Source organism: Scyliorhinus torazame, chromosome 9, assembly GCF_047496885.1.
Source record: "Scyliorhinus torazame isolate Kashiwa2021f chromosome 9, sScyTor2.1, whole genome shotgun sequence".
Classification (NCBI taxonomy): domain Eukaryota; kingdom Metazoa; phylum Chordata; class Chondrichthyes; order Carcharhiniformes; family Scyliorhinidae; genus Scyliorhinus; species Scyliorhinus torazame.
The window spans coordinates 170496589-170511132 of NC_092715.1; the positions used below are offsets into that span (position 1 = coordinate 170496589).

General features: G+C 41.3%; 1 protein-coding gene across 3 annotated transcripts in view; it reads left to right on the forward strand.

The window, feature by feature from the left end:
* secisbp2 (SECIS binding protein 2) overlaps window positions 1-14544 on the forward strand; it is a 159623-nt gene that overhangs the window by 46112 nt on the left and 98967 nt on the right. For all 3 annotated transcript variants that reach the window (XM_072516780.1, XM_072516779.1, XM_072516778.1), the window contains exons 6-8: window positions 787-871; window positions 4064-4206; window positions 4316-4456. In XM_072516780.1, the coding sequence (XP_072372881.1) occupies window positions 787-871; window positions 4064-4206; window positions 4316-4456 (369 nt within the window). The remainder of the gene's footprint in view (window positions 1-786; window positions 872-4063; window positions 4207-4315; window positions 4457-14544) is intronic.

Consider the following 14544-nt stretch of genomic DNA (forward strand, 5'->3'; position numbering starts at 1 on the left):
AATCCTAAAAAGATTTAAAAGGTGAATTTGCAATTTTTTGTTAATTTGTTAGAATGTTTATTTTTCTCCCAAGCATATCTTTTTTTATATAAATTTAAAGTACCCAATTATTATTTTTTTTCCAATTAATGGGCAATTTAGCGTGGCCAATCCACCTACCCTACATATCTTTGGGTTGTGGGGGTGAAACCCACGCAGACACGGAGAGAATGTGCAAACTCCACACAGACAGTGACCCAGGGCCGGGATTCGAACCTGGGTCCTCAGCGCCGTAGGCAGCAATGCTAACCACTGTGCCATGTGCCGCCTCTCCCAAGCATATCTGACAGATATTCCCCATGCAAATGTTGAAATATCTGGTTCTATTAAATTTCGGAATCCAACTTCTTGAATGTAAATTTTGCTTGGGAACGCAGTAGAATATCATTGGAAGATGCCAAATGTATTCGACAAAACAATAAATGCTGAGCAAACTGATTTATTGCTGTAAAAAAAGACATGTCACCAAAGCTTTTCATCAGTCATCAGAACAGAATCACAACATCACCAAGTGCAGTATAAATTGTTGTTCCCTTTTGAGATATGGTATTCTTGCAGTTCTGTTCTGATTGGTGCAAGATGAAAAGTTTTGACAGCAGTCTCTTTTTCAGCAATTCTCCAGTTCTGTGCAGCCAAGCAACAAAATTACTTTTATTTATTTTCCTTTTCATTTGTAGCTGCAATTCATTTATTTGATTTTCACACTTCCATTTGTGAAGTAAGTTTTACCTCTTGCTCGTTTTCTAGGATGAGAGTTTGGGGACAACCCAGCTACCAGGACTTTCAACTTCTTCAGTGAAATATTCTGTCCCTGATTCCATGACTGTCACAGGTAGGTACATTTGCCATCCTGCCTTGTTTTTGCTTTGGATTATGTTGTGGTATTTCTAGAACTGACTGGTCAGTAAAAATATTTTTCAACATAAGTAGCCTTAGTTTCTGAGAAAACAAGGTTGAACAATAAATATATTCTCCAGATAATTATCTATACAATTTTTTTAAACAATACTTAAAAGTATTATTTATGTATGATATGTAAAATTGCAGAAAATGTTTACAGATGCATATACATATTAATGCCTTTTATTTTAAAAAAAGTTGAAATTATCAGCAAATTTTGAAAACACTTCGTTTTCATAACATTCAGAGATAGAAGTTATTTTCATATATTTTATTTAATCTAGCTTCCCAGTAAGTGTTTAATAAGATTTCAAAACATTTTAAAAATACCACTGTTAAGACCACAGCAGATATTAATTGCTGAACTTGCCAAATCCCAGAGAGAACATGACTTACGGACCATAACCTTTTTTTGGTATTCTGAAATGTACTGATTTCAGCAGCATATACTTCCAGTAACACCGTTGGGATTTTGAACAAATTAAAATATTTATTAGTAAGAAAAGAAAACTTAAGCACAGAAGTTTCAGTCACACAGTTAAATAGTCTTACAAAACATCCCCCCTCCCCACCCCCTCCCCAAATAAACCTTCGATCCACAAGTAAACACCTTGTACCACTCTCGTGAGATGTTTAGCTATAACAATAACATTACCCAAGGCAAAACTGTTGTTGTTGTAGTAAGGTTATGCCACACAACATCACTTCCACTCTGCTGTGGAAGCCCAAGAAACTTCAGAAACAAGACTGCTTTCTGAAACCCAAGGCTTTTCTGGATGACCACTTCAGACTTTGCGTCGTCCCTCAGCACATTCAGCACAAAGCTTTTTCTAGGGTGTCTTCCCCATATACATACAACCAACCCCAATTCAGCTCAACATCTCTCCTTGGATATCCTTTTTCATCTTCGATTTCATTGTTCTCAGGGCTTCTTTAAACTGTGCTTTTCAAAAATACAAAAACCTTGCATATTTTCCTATGCCCTCTACTTGAGGGTCAAATTGAATTTAATCGCCTTCCCTTGTTTACTTATGAAACCATTGCAAGTTGTAAAAGTTCCTTACACCCCTTTGAAATTTAATACTTGAAAACCCAATTCGCTATCAAGCTCCTAATGCAAATTTCTTTTTATTTATAAAAGATTTAGTGTAGCCAATTATTTTTTTCCAATTAAGGGGCAATTTAATGTGGCCAATCCACCTACCCAGCATATCTTTTGGGTTGTGGGGGTGGGACCCACACAGACACTGGGAGAATGTGTAAACTCACAAGAACAGTGACTCGGGACCAGGATCGAACCCGGATCCATGGCGCTGTGAGAACAAAGAACAAAGAAATGTACAGCACAGGAACAGGCCCTTCGGCCCTCCAAGCCCGTGCCGACCATGCTGCCTGACTAAACTACAATCTTCTACACTTCCTGGGTCCGTATCCTTCTATTCCCATCCTATTCATATATTTGTCAAGATGCCCCTTAAATGTCCCTATCGTCCCTGCTTCCACTACCTCCTCCGGTAGCGAGTTCCAGGCACCCACTACCCTCTGCGTAAAAAACTTGCCTCGTACATCTACTCTAAACCTTGCCCCTCTCACCTTAAACCTATGCCCCCTAGTAATTGACCCCTCTACCCTGGGGAAAAGCCTCTGACTATCCACTCTGTCTATGCCCCTCATAATTTTGTAGACCTCTATCAGGTCTCCCCTCAACCTCCTTCGTTCCAGTGAGAACAAACCGAGTTTATTCAACCGCTCCTCATAGCTAATGCCCTCCATACCAGGCAACATTCTGGTAAATCTCTTCTGCACCCTCTCTAAAGCCTCCACATCCTTCTGGTAGTGTGGCGACCAGAATTGAACACTATACTCCAAGTGTGGCCTAACTAAGGTTCTATACAGCTGCAACATGACTTGCCAATTCATATTTGTGCTAACCACTGCGCCACCGTGTCGCCCAACTAATGCAAATTTCTAACTCTACTTCGTTAAAAATCCACTTGCTTCATTGCTAATGCGTGCATTCAGCACCTCTACTCCTTTTTGTCTCTCAACTCTCCAGACAAGCTGGCTCCATTAACTTTGTCCAGCTTAATTAAATAATTTACGCAGCCTTCCTTACAGAATAACACAATGTTTCCCCAAAATGATTTTACAAAATAACATCGAATCATAGAATTTACAGGCTGAATGGCCTCCTTCTGCACTATCTACTCTGCATCAGCCCTTGTAAAGAGCCCCCTATTTAAGCCACACCTCCACCCTATCCCAGTAACCCCACCTCAACTTTTTGGACACTAAGGGCAAATAAGCATGTCCAATCCACCTTACCAGCACAATCCACCTTACCAGCAACTGTGGGAGGAAACCGGAACACCCAGAGGAAACCCACGCAGACACTGGGAGAATGTGCAGACTCCGCATAGACAGCGACCCAAGCCGGGAATCGAACCTGGGACCCTGGATCTGTGAAGCAACAGTGCTAACCACTGTGCTACCATGCCGCGCATCATCCTAATCATAAACTGTGAAGAAGAATCGTATTGGACTCAAAGCATTAACTCTGTTTCTCTCTCCACAGATTCTGCCAGAGCTGCTGTGTTTTTCCTGCATTTTATCATTTTATTTATTACAGAAAATATCACACATTGGTTAAATAATTAGAGGCAGGAGAAATGCTTCATATCCCAAAATTGTGATGACCTACTAACTCATGTTGTTTTATGTTCTATTACATTAAATAATAAGAATTGGTTTGGGGTTGTGTATTAATTTGCAGATTAAGTGTTTGTTCCTGTAGCACTAATGTTTCACTTCCTTCCCCAACCCCTATCAAAGTGATAGAAGTTTTTAATTTTATATATATATTTAACTATAAATCTTCATGAAATATGAAAAATATTTCTAGAGGTGTCACCTTTGATATGATATAAACTTAAACTTGAGCCATTTTAATTTTTTATATATATATATATATTTAACTATATATTTTCATGAAATATGAAAAATACCTCGCGAGGTGTCACTTTTGATATGATATAAACTTAAACTTGAGCCAATGTGTCTGCATTTTTTCCTGTATGCTAATGCTGTAAAATAAATTGAGTTATTCATTTTGTTATTGCACCAGCAAGCACAGTAGCACCACCTGCATCATCTCCATCTACTGCCACCCCATCTGCGTTGTCATGGGCCAGAATTGTTTCACAAGCACCTAAGAAACCGGTTCTCAGTTCAGCTCCACCAAAGATATCTACACGTAATGTTTCGCAGGTCAGGGTAGAACCAAAAATGACAGTTGCTTTACAGTTTTAGCTTTGAAAATAATCTAATTTTTAAGTGTCAATGTGATCAAAATGTGAAATATCAAATTATTCTGCAGAGCAATGATGATGAAACAAAACTGAAAGAAGCAGCTGGGAGAGTGAAAAAGAAGAAAAGCAAAAAGAAGGCAAAGGAACCTAAAGCTGCTTCAGAACCGAATGAGTCAAAGACAACTGTACAAGAGCTACCTCGATTTGAGGTACTTAATTTTTGTATTTGAATGTTTTAATGTGGTGGTTGAGGAGGGATAAATATGCGTTCTGAACTTACAATTTCCCTCAGCATATCAGGAGGGCTTGCAAGATTGAATGTCAAATGTCACACAGTAACTAAAGATTCATTCAACAGCAGTACTTGCAGCCAAACCTGACAACTTTATAGTAGGTTGTCTTAAATGGGCTCAGGATACAAACTACAGACTTACAAACTACAGACTGTAAAATCCATGAACGTTTTTAAACTGTAACATTTTCAGTTTGATTTTTTTCTATTATTTTTAATCTCCAACTTTATTATTTTGTTGCTAGTAACAAGAATATCAATTGAAATTTTCAATTATAAATCTGTACATTACATAACAAATCTGCTGCTTCTGTCAAGGATGATGTAGTTGCAATGTTCCCTTCAGAACTTGTCAACTAATTGAAGTTCACTGCAGTGTGTCATGTGAGAGTATCTTTAAGAAATGGGTGTTTATTATTGCAGTGATGTCAGAGTGTGGGTGGAGCTGTGCTGTCTGTCAGCTTTTTGCTGCAGGGTGTGTTTTAGTTTCGTTTTCAGAGCTGGATAGCTGCAGTCACAGCCAGAAGGTGTATTAGAGTCTCTCTCTGTAATCTAAAGACTGTAAATCGATTCTGGTGATTTAAACCTAATAGTGACTTTAACCTGATGTGCTTCTGGTAAAAGGTATTTTAAGTCTTCTGGATGTTAAAAGGAAAGCTTAAAGGATTACTTAGTGTTGTATTCTTTGAGGGTTGTATTTGAATTAATGGTTGCTAAGATGTTCACTGTTTTAAAAAGGTTAACTTGAGTTCATAGAATAAACAGTATTTTGCTTGCTGTACCGCACCTGTAGAGTGGGCCGTGTGCTCTCCATACCATAATCTATTAAAATCTGGGTCAGGTGAACTCCATGATACACTTTGGGATTCTTTAAACCCTGGCCCATAACATGTGCGTAGTGCAATGTCTATTAATGGTTTAAACTGACTATTAATACAAACAGTTAATTCAACAGTTAAGTGGTCACTGCGTCTAAATTGACTTGTACTTCATCAATTAACAGGCAAAAGCTAACGGTTACTCTACTGCAATATGCAGATAAATAAATATCAGTATAAGATTACGGGCCTTAGGATGGTCCGATCAATGCCTTTTTTTAACAATAGAAAACTGAAATATTTCAGCTTGTCTGCTTTGTTATTGATAAACTAGATTAAACTAAGCAAAATATACAATAGTATCGCTGCTGGACAAATAGCATGTCTGTTCATGGTGTGCTAACCTTCAGTGCATGTAGTGAAAGCCAATATTCAGTATCAACAAGTTCTAGCTGGCCCTGAGCTATTGAACTGAATTTCAGTATTGGGAAATAAATCGATCCTGCTCCACTCTGGGGAAAATACTCATTAAACATGTCATTTGAGGGGTCATATCGTGTGATCCAGGATAGTAGATCTCTTAACCTGCTTTTTGCAATGGCAAAAAGGACAGTGTCTCTATGAAAGGGAACAGTCTCAGTTACTTATCCCACTCTCAAGTAAGGTCTCTGCTTTTATAATTATCTTGTGAATCATTTAGACTCCAGTATTCATTAAATGCCCTTTTACTTTGCAAGACAGTTGCTCACGGAAGGAACAGTTCCAGTGTCTAATGTGTTTTAAAATTTTTGTTTCTCCCATCTAGTTCTTCACCTCTCCATTTCTTTATACACCTGTACCATATAATCTATTTTGTTTATAAAAAAAATAAAAATAAAAAAAATGTTACAGAGGGAGACTTATAAGGCTGCAGCTGGCAGAAAAACCTGGTACAAATGATAAAAACTATTAATCATATTAACTTATCACAGTGGGTACATATTGACTTATCACAGTGGGTACATAGTGCTGCCACCTAAAACAGTGACACTCCAATAAAGCCTAGGAAGTAGTTATAGTTCACCTTTTCATGCAGTGGGGAATTTTAACCAGATGTGTTAAGAGTCTGGTCTATAGTTAATTTTGGAGGGGGGGGAGATTATGACTGCAACCTAGCTTCAATGTACCATCTTCAATGGGACAGGTTTGGTTGAAACCAAGTAACCAGCTTGTAGTGCGATCAGTAACTGATAATAGGATGCTGTGGTAATTTGACCTTAAAAATGTAGTTGAAACGCATTGCTAATAAATTAGTAAATATAGTTGATCTTTAACATATAAAAATAATGACGTTTAATATACAGTATGGACACAATTGGGAGCAACTAGTAAACATCAAAATAACTAACTGGATAGAATTAGAATTAACAGCAATTAAATACCAATATACACAAGTAACAACAGCTAATTATGTCACAGCACTTACTGATGACATCTGCAATGGATTTAAATACAATGGATTTAAATAAGAAGATGAATAATAATAACTCGATAACATATGCAAAGGAAGGCCTTTTAACCTGAATTTAACTTTCCTTTGGAAAGCACTGTGGCTTTCCCAGGGCTCAGGATATTGACCAGTAAAAATAAGGCAAGTTTAAGGTGGTTTATAGGGTTATATCAATGTCAAATAACTTGAACTCTCAATCTTACTTGTAGCGGCTTTATCCATTTCCTCTGGCGAATATTCTTGTCACTGATAGGCTTTGGAGAAGTTTGAAGGCTATCACGCAGCCACAAATTGATAGTGTGACATACCCCCAAGAAAAAGAAAAAAACTTAAGGAAAAAAAGTTTAAGCCTGAGATCAGGAGTTTGGATGTTAGGAACTATAGTCCGTGGCAGGCCTTGAGCTTTCTCTGACAGAGCACTCCACCGAAGCCCACTCCCTTGCCCTATCCCCGTGAACCGACCTAACCTGCACATCCTTGGACTAAGGGGGAATTTTATCATGGCCAATCCACCTATCCTGCACATTTTTGGACCGTGGGAGGAAACCGGAGCACCCAGAGGAAACCCATGCAGATACAGGGAGGAAGTGCAAACTGCACACAGACAGTTATCAAGGCCGGAATTGAACCCGGATCCTTGGCGCTGTGATCTCACCACAGCATGTTGCTGCTGCCATGAATGGTGATTGCATTTAAAAAATCCAAGATTCCTCCTATTGTTACAACTCCAGCTGATAATACGAGACAAATTAGATCCTAGAGTGAAACCTGGCTCGACAAATATAACTATAGAAATGTTACTATGCAGAAAGAGGCCATTCGGCCTATTGTCTATCACCAGGCAAAAATAATAAAATTAGCCGGTCATTTTAATCCCACTTGCCAGCATCTGGTCCAGAGCCTTGCAAGTTACAGCTCTTAATATACAGGTTCATGAACTTTTTAAATGAATTGAACGTTACAGTCTTGACTACCAACTTAGGCAATGAATTCTAGACGCCCACTGCCCTCTGGATGAAAAAGCATTTCCTTATGTCCCCTGTAATCCTCCTACCAATCACCTTAAATCAATGACCCCTGGTATTTGACCCTCTCATCTAGGGGAAATGAGTCTTTCCGGTTTACCTTATCTAGGCCCCACATAAATTTTGTACAGTGCAATTAGGTCACCCCGTTGCTTCCTCTATTCTAAAGAAAACTACCTTCGCCAATCCAATCTCTCCTCGTAGCTACAATTTTCAAGTTCTGGCAACATTATTGCAAATCTCTTCTGCAATCTCTCCAGAGCAATTATGTCCTTTCTATAATGTGGTGACCAGAACTGTACACAAAATTCCAGCTGTGGCATAACCAGCGTTTTCTCCTGTTCCATCATTACGTCCCTGCTTTTGTATTCAACACCTCGTCCAATAAAGCATTCAAAATGCTTTCTTGACCAAATTGTCCTCCTGTCCTGCCGACATGCACTGCAAGATCTCTCACTTCCTCAACCCCTCTCAATATCTTTCCGTTTACGGGGCGGCATGTGGCGCAGTGGATAGCACTGGGATTGCGGCGCTGAGGACCTGGGTTCGAATCCCGGCCCTGGGTCACTGAAAATGAAATGAAATTAAAATCGCTTATTGTCACAAGTAGGCTTCAATGAAGTTACTGTGAAAAGCCCCTAGTCGCCACATTCCGGCGCCTGTTCGGGGAGGCTGGTACGGGAATCGAACCGTGCTGCTGGCCTGCCTTGGTCTGCTTTAAAAGCCAGCGATTTAGCCCAGTGTGCTAAACCAGCCCCTGTCTGTGTGGAGTTTGCACATTCTCCCAGTGTTTGCATGGGTTTCACCCCCACAACCCAAAGATGTGGTTAGGTGGATTGGCCATCCTAAATTGCCCCTTAATTGGAAAAAAAATAATAATTGGGTACTCTAACTTTATATTAAAAAATAAATATCTTTCCGTTTACTGAGTATTTCCTAGTTTTGTTTGCTCTCCCCAAATGCATCACCTCACACTTTTCTGGATTGAATTCAATTTGCCACCACTGCCAACTCAACCAAACCATTGATGTAATTCTGGAATTGATAACTATCCTCTTCACTATCAATGACACAGCCAATTTTTTGTCTCTTCTGCAAAGTTCCCAATCATGCCATCCACATCTGAATCTATTATTAATATAAACAACAAGCAGCAAGGACCCCAACACTGAGCCCAGTGGAACATCACTGGAAACCGTTTTCCATTCGCAAAAGTATTGAGACTATTGCCCGTTGCTTCCTGTCTCTGAGCCAATTTTGGATCCAACCTGCCACCTTCCCCTATATCTCATGAGATCTCACTTTTTCGACCAGTCAACCATGTGGAATGTTGTTTAATGCCTTAATTAAATCCACATGGACAATATCTGCTGCTTCCTCATCAATCCTCCTTGTTATTTCCTCAAACATTCTATTAAGTTAGTACCTGAACCGGCGCCGTAGTGTGGCGACGAGGGAATTTTCACTAACTTCATTGCAGTGTTAATGTAAGCCTACTTGTGACACTAATAAAGCTTATTAAGACATGATCTTCCCCTAACAAAAGCAATTTGACTATCCCTTATCAATTGTGCTTTTCTAAGTTACAGTTTACTCCAACTTTGTTTTTTAAAGAAACCATGGAGATAAATTATTCGGCACCTTTTCACTTTTGAGCTTGTTTGCCTGCTGCACAAGTGCAGGACTGGCTTGCAGCCTGAAGAGCTAAAGGAACAAGCTGCACATGTGTGCAGGCCAATTCTCGATCTAAACATAAAATACACGACCTGCGCATGTGTGGCCATTCTACATGTGCAGAAACCTCAAGTCGAGACCAACCCTCTGAAAGAATACCCTACCCAGGCCCACGCCCTATCTTTGTAACTCCATCTATTCTTTTGCACACTTAAGGGGCAACTTAGCATGGCCAATCCACCTAACCTGCACATCTTTAGACTGTGGGAGGAAACCAGAGCACCCGTAGGAAACCCACGTAGACACTAGGAGAACGTGCATACTCCACACAGACAGTCACCTACGGCCATAATTGGACCCGAGTCCCTGGCGCTGTGAGGCAGCAGTGCTAACCAGTGTACCATGCCGTCCATGATTCATTCTTGGAGGCAATTCCTGAATTGTTTGTTCCAGGGAACGGCCTTACGGGTTGGTTCATAGGGGATGAGGGATATTCACTTCAAATTTAGCTCCTGAGACCCGTGTAGAACCTTGCCCATTATGTGCAAGAACACTACAACCAGATGCAGATAAATCATAGAGCAAACTATCGGAATTTTGCAGATGGACTTCACATGCTTAGAGAGATCTGAAAACATCCTTGAGTATGCGTCAGTGAGGATACCCAGAATAATGATGGTGTGCTGTATCCTGCACAACATTGCACAGGGTGGTAAACCAGTGTTCTGATATTCGAGGTTGTATGGTAGAACCTGCACTACAGGTTCACCTGTGGCTCCTGCATGCTAGCTCCGCCCAGGAGGCGGGGTATAAATATGTGTGGCCTCCAGCTCGCAGCCATTTCGCCAGCTCCTGTGGGAGGCCACACATCTGATGGGCAGCACGGTAGCATTGTGGATAGCACAATTGCTTCACAGCTCCAGGATCCCAGGTTCCATTCCGGCTTGGGTCACTGTCTGTGCGGAGTCTGCACATCCTCCCAGTGTGTGCGTGGGTTTCCTCCGGGTGCTCCGGTTTCCTCCCACAGACCAAAGATGTGCAGGTTAGGTGGATTGGCCATGATAAATTGCCCTTAATGTCCAAAATTGCCCTTAGTATTGGGTGGGGTTACTGGGTTATGGGGATAGGGTGGAGGTGCTGACTTTGGGTAGGGTGCTCTTTCCAAGAGCCGGTGCAGACTCGACGGGCCGAATGGCCTCCATCTGCACTGTAAATTCTATGATGATAATCTGATACGAATAAAGCCTCAGTTTGGATTCAACTTTGTCTCCGGTCAAATTGATCGTGCCTCACACAGCAAAGAGGATTATGTACGGAGGAGGTTAAAGGTGCTCTCAGGAAATTTTGGATGAGGAGAAAACAATGAAGAGGAAGCAGAATATGAAGATATGACCAGACCAGTTGTGTACATTCCTGTCGGGGATGCCCTTATAGCTCAAAGCTTCAGCTATTTGTGACTCTTGCAAGAGGAAACAAACTGAAATCCTCTGCCATACCCACGCCACCAGCACTAAGCACTTCCACATCACCAGTGCCTCCTTGCACTCAATCGTCCTTCAATTATGCATTCGCGCATCACACATTGGCCCAGTGGGTACCATTATGTATCTATTAATCATGAAGTAAGTGAAAGGGTGAGTTGACACTAGGGTTGATAAAGTGAACAATTGCATAAGTGGTGCTAATTATTGTACTTTGTGTCATAAGAAAAGGAAACCTAGCAACATAATGTTTTACTTTGAGCATACCTTTGGTGAACTACACTTTGTTCAACTTGCACTTCTACTGCTTCTACGTGCTGTATCCTGTGCAGCTTACCAGTGCAAGAGATAGGCTGCTCAGATCTCTGCTGTGATTGCTGAGAAGTTTTTGTCCCATATCCTCTGGGTTTTAGGACCTTTTTCTTGACCTAGTTATGCCATTAAACTGCCTCTTGCACTCTTCCAAGACCTTAGCATAGCTCTCATGCTTACCATCTCAACTACCTCAGTGCTGAGAGCAATTGGTTTCAAGTCCCGCTGCTGTGGTAAGGTATGTCCTTCTTGTTCCTGACTGCATCCTGTAGTAATTCCAGGGATGTGGAAAAACAGCATAAGTGTACTTTACCTGAATGCTCGTAGTATACGAAATAAGGTAAATTAGATGATGGCGCAAATCATCGTGAATGACTATGATTTAGTGGCCATTACTGAAACATGGTTAAGAGATGGTCACGACTGGGAGTTAAATATCCAAGGGTATCAGACTATACGAAAGGATAGAATGGACGGTAAGGGCGGTCGTGTAGCTTTGTTGTTTAAGGATGGCATCCGGGCAATAGTAAGGGATGATATTGGTGCCATGGAGGACAAGGTTGAATCAATTTGGGTGGAAATCAGGAATAGTAAGGCGAAAAGATCACTGATAGGAGTAGTCAATAGGCCACTATAGGAGTAGTCTATAGGCCACCAAATAGTAACAGGATGGAGGGCAGGCAATAAGCAAAGAAATAACGGATGCATGTAGAAATGGTACAGCGGTTATCATGGGAGATTTTAATCTGCATATCGATTGGTTTAACCAGGTTGGTAAAGGCAGCCTTGAGGAGGAATTTATAGAATGTGCCCGGGATAATTTCCTGGAACAGTATGTAATGGAACCTACAAGGGAACAAGCGGTCCTAGATCTGGTCCTGTGTAATGAGGCAGGATTGATTAATGATCTCCTAGTTCGGGATCCTCTTGGAAGGAGCGACCACAATATGGTGGAATTTAAAATACAGTTGGAGGATGACAAGGTAAAATCAAACACTAGTGTTTTGTGCTTAAACAAAGGCGATTACGATGGGATGAGAGAAGAACTAGCTAAGGTAGACTGGGAGCAAAGACTTCATGGTGAAGCAGTTGAGGAACAGTGGAGAACCTTCCGAGCGATCTTTGACAGTGTTCAGAAAAGGTTCATACCGACAAAAAAGAAAGACGGTAGAAAGGGGAAAAATCGACCGTGGATATCTAAGGAGGTGAGGGAGAGTATCAAATTGAAGGAAAAAACATACAGAGTGGCAAAAATTAGTGGGAGACTAGAGGACTGGGAAGTCTTTAGGGGACAACAGAAAGCTACTAAAAAAGCCATAAAGAAGAGTAAGGTAGACTATGAAAGTAAACTGGCTCAGAACATAAAAGCAGATAGTAAAAGCTTCTACAAATATATAAGACAAAAAAGAGTGGCTAAGGTAAATATTGGTTCTTTGGAAGATGAGAAGGGAGATTTAATAATAGGAGACTGGGAAATGGCTGAGGAGCTGAACAGGTTTTTTGGGTCAGTCTTCACAGTGGAGGACACAAATAACATGCCAGTGACTGATGGAAATAAGGATATGATAGGTGAGGACCTTGAGATGATTGTAATCACTAAGGAGGCAGTATTGGGCAAGCTAATGGGGCTAAAGGTAGACGAGTCTCCTGGCCCTGATGGGATGCATCCCAGAGTGTTAAAAGAGATGGCTAGGGAAATTGTAAACGCACTAGTGATAATTTATCAAAATTCACTAGACTCTGGGGTGGTCCCAGAGGATTGGAAAGTAGCAAACGTGACACCACTGTTTAAAAAAGGAGGTCGGCAGAAAGCGGGTAATTATAGGCTGGTAAGCTTAACTTCGGTTGTAGGGAAAGTGCTGGAATCTATCATTAAGGAGGAAATAGTGGGGCACCCGGAGGGAAATTGCCCCATTGGGCAGACGCAGCATGGGTTCACAAAGGGTAGGTTGTGTCTAACTAATTTGGTAGAATTTCTTGAGGACGTTACCAGTGCAGTAGATAACGGGGAGCCAATGGATGTGGTATATCTGGATTTCCAGAAAGCTTTTGACAAGGTGCCACACAAAAGGTTGCTGCATAAACTAAAGATGCATGGCATTGAGGGCAAAGTGGTAGCATGGGTAGAGGATTGGTTAACTAACAGAAAGCAGAGAGTGGGGATAAATGGGTGTTTCTCTGGTTGGCAACCTGTAACTAGTGGGGTCCCTCAAGGGTCAGTGTTGGGCCTGCAGTTATTCACAATTTACATAGGTGATTTGGAGTTGGGGACCAAGTGCAATGTGTCAAAGTTTGCAGACGACACTAAGATGAGTGGTAAAGCAAAAAGTGCAGAGGATACCGGAAGTCTGCAGAAGTATTTGGATAGGTTAGGTGAATGGGCTAGGGTCTGGCAGATGGAATTCAATGTTGCCAAGTGTGAGGCTATCCATTTTGGGAGGAATACCAGCAGAATGGATTATTATTTAAACGGTAAGATGTTAAAACATGCTGCTGTGCAGAGGGACCTGGGTGTGCTGGTGCACGAGTCGCAAAAAGTTGGTGTGCAGGTGCAACAGGTGATTAAGAAGGCTAATCGAGTTTTGTCTTTCATTGCTAGAGGGATGGAGTTCAAGACTAGTGAGGTTATGCTGCAATTGTATAGGGTGTTGGTGAGGCCGCATCTGGAGTATTGTGTTCAGTTTTGGTCTCCTTCCCTGAGAAAGGACATATTGGCACTGGAGGGAGTGCAGAGGAGATTCACTAGGAATGATCCCAGAGTTGAGGGGATTAGATTATGATGAGAGGTTGAGTAGACTGGGACTGTACTCATTGGAGTTTAGAAGGATGCGGTCTTATTGAGACATATAAAATTATGAAGGGAATAGATAGGATAGATGCGGGCAGGTTGTTTCCACTGGTCGGGGAAAGCAGAACTAGGGGGCATTGCCTCAAAATAAGGGGAGGTAGATTTAGGATGGAGCGTAGGAGGAACTTCTTCACCCATAGGGTTGTGAATCTCTGGAATTCCTTGCCCAGTGAAGCAGTTGAGGCTCCTTCTTTAAACGTTTTTAAGAAAAAGATAGATACCTTTCTAAAGAATAAAGGGATTCGGGGATATGGTGTACGGGCCGGAGAGTGGAGCTGAGTCCACAAAGATCAGCCATGATCTCATTAAATGGCGGAGCAGGCCAGATGGCCCACTCCTGTTCCTAGTTCTTATGTTC